Here is a 2,581-nt window from a genome sequence, read left to right as displayed (position 1 = left end):
GTAACCGCTAACGTGTTTTAGGAGCCCGGACTCCGCTTTCCCCTGCGGCTCCGACCCCAAGGCCTGGGGACGCGCCATGATGCCGCGTCGGCCGTCACCTCCGCCCTGGGGTGCGTCCCCAGCCTCGCCGCCCACCCTCGGCGCTCCATTGCTCTCCCCGCCAGCCCCGCCTGTCCCGGCCCCGCCCCCGGCGGCCCATTGGCTCGCAGGTCCACCGGGCGCCTCCGCCCACACGCCCATTCCGCAGAACTGGCCAGGCTGAGGCGCTGCTCCCCGAGCGCGGGATCGGAGACGTGGCTCCCGGGCGGAAGAACCATGTTGGACTTCGCGATCTTCGCCGTTACCTTCCTGCTGGCGTTGGTGGCAGCGGTGCTCTACCTCTACCCGGTAACCGCCGTCTCGGCCTCTGGGGTTCTGGCCGCTGCCCCAGCCTTTGTGTTTCCCGCACCCACGTCGCTCTGCACGCAGTGGGCCGCAGGGGGTGGGCCGGAGGGTAGGGTTCCCGCCCTCGCTCCGGCTCCCGCTACGCGCGGGGGCAGCTCCCGAGCAAGTGACGCTTAGCGGGCGCGCGCGCGCGCGGGCAGCGCTGGAAAGCGAGCGGCGCGGGCTGCTCCACGACCCCTCAGGCGCCGCGAGCTCAAAGGGCCGTGGCCGCCTGGGTTCTTAGTGCCCTGCTCCCGGAATTGCCACGCCTCTGTTACAGCCTGCGCGAAATGTACTTTTGGGTGTTTTTTTGGCAATAACTGTGCCAAACCCAAATTATATTTTCCAGTGTGTCTGGGAGGAAACTTGAGGATGCTCCTCTCCTTTGTCCTTTCCCGAGGATTCTCCCAGCATTTTTTTGCGGCTTCTGCCTTCCCATCCATCTTTTCATCTGTTTATGACTGAAATCCAGAGTCCTTAAGGTCCAGACCGGTCTTGCTCTTCGCAGGGCCTCAGAAGCAAATGGAACCGTGGAATGAGCATTGCCGTGGGTTAGTGCGTGCGCTTGACGTAGCCGCTGGGCTTCAGCTCTGAATCTCGTTCTAGCCTCCTTTTCTCTGCTTGCCTTTGTCAGCCTCAGAGGGTGATTCTGAGAAAGAAAGGAGCTAGTAGGTGAGCAATCATCTCTTCGCCGGTCTACAAAACAAGGGGGTGTTTTTGTGGAAAAAGTTGTAAAGTAACGGAACACGCCAAAACATCACTGATAATGACCTAAGACCTTCTTAAATGTCCTTTTCAGAGCTGGTAAATAGATCAGATTGGAATATTGTAACTACACAATCCGGAACATCCGGTATCTTTTTTTTTTTCCTGAGAAACGAGACGTTTAATGGTTCCAGATCTTGAATTTTTTATAATCTTTAAGTGAGACTGTCCTTTGATTAGTTAATAGAAGGCAACACTGTTTATTTCAACCAAATACGTGTGCCAAGTATGGTTCCATGTACTGGGAATACAGCAGTGACAGCTAGGCAGGAAACTCCTGACTGAATGTATATTCTGGTGAGAGGAAATAGGTAATCTAAACCAGAAACACAAATGGTATTTTAGTATTAAGCATTATGGAGCAAAATAAAGTTGGTAACAGGTAGGGTTGTTACTTTAAAGTTTTTTAAGGAGCTCCATACTGTTTTCCAGAGTGGCCACACTACCTTGCATTCCCACCAGCAGTGCCAAAGGGTTCCCTTTTCTCCACATCCTTGCCAACACTTCTTTCTTGTGTAGAACTACCCTGTGATCCAGTAATTGCACTACTGGGTATTTACTCCCAAAATGCAAAAACACTAGTTAAGGGGTGTACGTGCATCTCTATTCTATAGCAGCATTATTTATAATAGCCAATTTATGGAAGCAGCACAGGTGTCTGTCAATAGATGAACAGATAAAGAGGATGTATATACACACGAATACTATTCAGCCACAAAAAAGAATGAAATCTTGCCATTTGCAATGACATGGATGGAGCCAGAGGGTATAATGCTAAGTGAAAGAAGTCAGAGAAAGACATACCATGTGATTTCACTTATATGTGGAATTTAAGAAACAAAGCAAAAAAAGAGAAAAGGAAAAGAGGAAGGCAAACTAAGAAACAGACTCTTAACTATAGAGAACAAACTGATAGTTACCAGAAGGGAGATGGGCAGGGGGATGGGTGAGATAGGTGATGGGGATTAAGGAGTGCACTTGTCTTGATGAACACCAAGTGTTGTATAGAAGTGTTGAATCACTATATGGTATACCTGAAACTAATGTTACACCGTAGGTTAATTATACTGGAGTTAAAAGAAAAAGTAGGATGGTCAAGAGATAAGGAGAAATTTGAATGGAGACCTGAAGGGGATGAGGGAACAAGCCATTCAGGTATCTGAGAAAACATTCCAGACAAAGGGAATAGCAAATGCACATCTTCAGGGGGAACCATACTAGTGTGTTCCAGGAAAATAAGAAGACTAGTGTGGCTGGAGTGGAGTGAGGAAAAGACTAGTCAGTTAAAATCAGAATGATGGGGAGGGAGGGCAGATTTTTGTGGCAGGCCGGTTTATGGACTTGGCTTTTATTCTGAGGTAAGCCACTGGAGGGTTTCAACAGAAGAGTGACA

At 49.8% G+C, this 2,581-nt stretch overlaps 1 protein-coding gene across 4 annotated transcripts in view; it reads left to right on the top strand.

Moving 5' to 3' along the window:
* Positions 1 to 227: 227 nt before the first annotated feature.
* Positions 228 to 2,581, top strand: part of CYP20A1 (cytochrome P450 family 20 subfamily A member 1) — a 74,496-nt gene continuing 72,142 nt past the window's right edge. For 2 of the 4 annotated variants that reach the window (XM_081813876.1, XM_081813875.1), the window contains exon 1: positions 228 to 387. In XM_081813876.1, coding sequence (XP_081670002.1) covers positions 316 to 387 — 72 coding nt within the window. In that variant the 5' untranslated portion in view covers positions 228 to 315. Of the gene's footprint in view, positions 388 to 437; positions 1,096 to 2,581 lie in introns of those variants that run through there. The other 2 variants (XM_081813878.1, XM_081813877.1) reach the window with 2 other exon arrangements.

This window comes from Leptonychotes weddellii, chromosome 3, assembly GCF_054177405.1.
Source record: "Leptonychotes weddellii isolate Sample4059 chromosome 3, ASM5417740v2, whole genome shotgun sequence".
Lineage (NCBI taxonomy): Eukaryota > Metazoa > Chordata > Mammalia > Carnivora > Phocidae > Leptonychotes > Leptonychotes weddellii.
The sequence above is the reverse complement of the archived record's forward strand: the minus strand, read 5'-3'. Positions and strand labels throughout refer to the sequence as shown.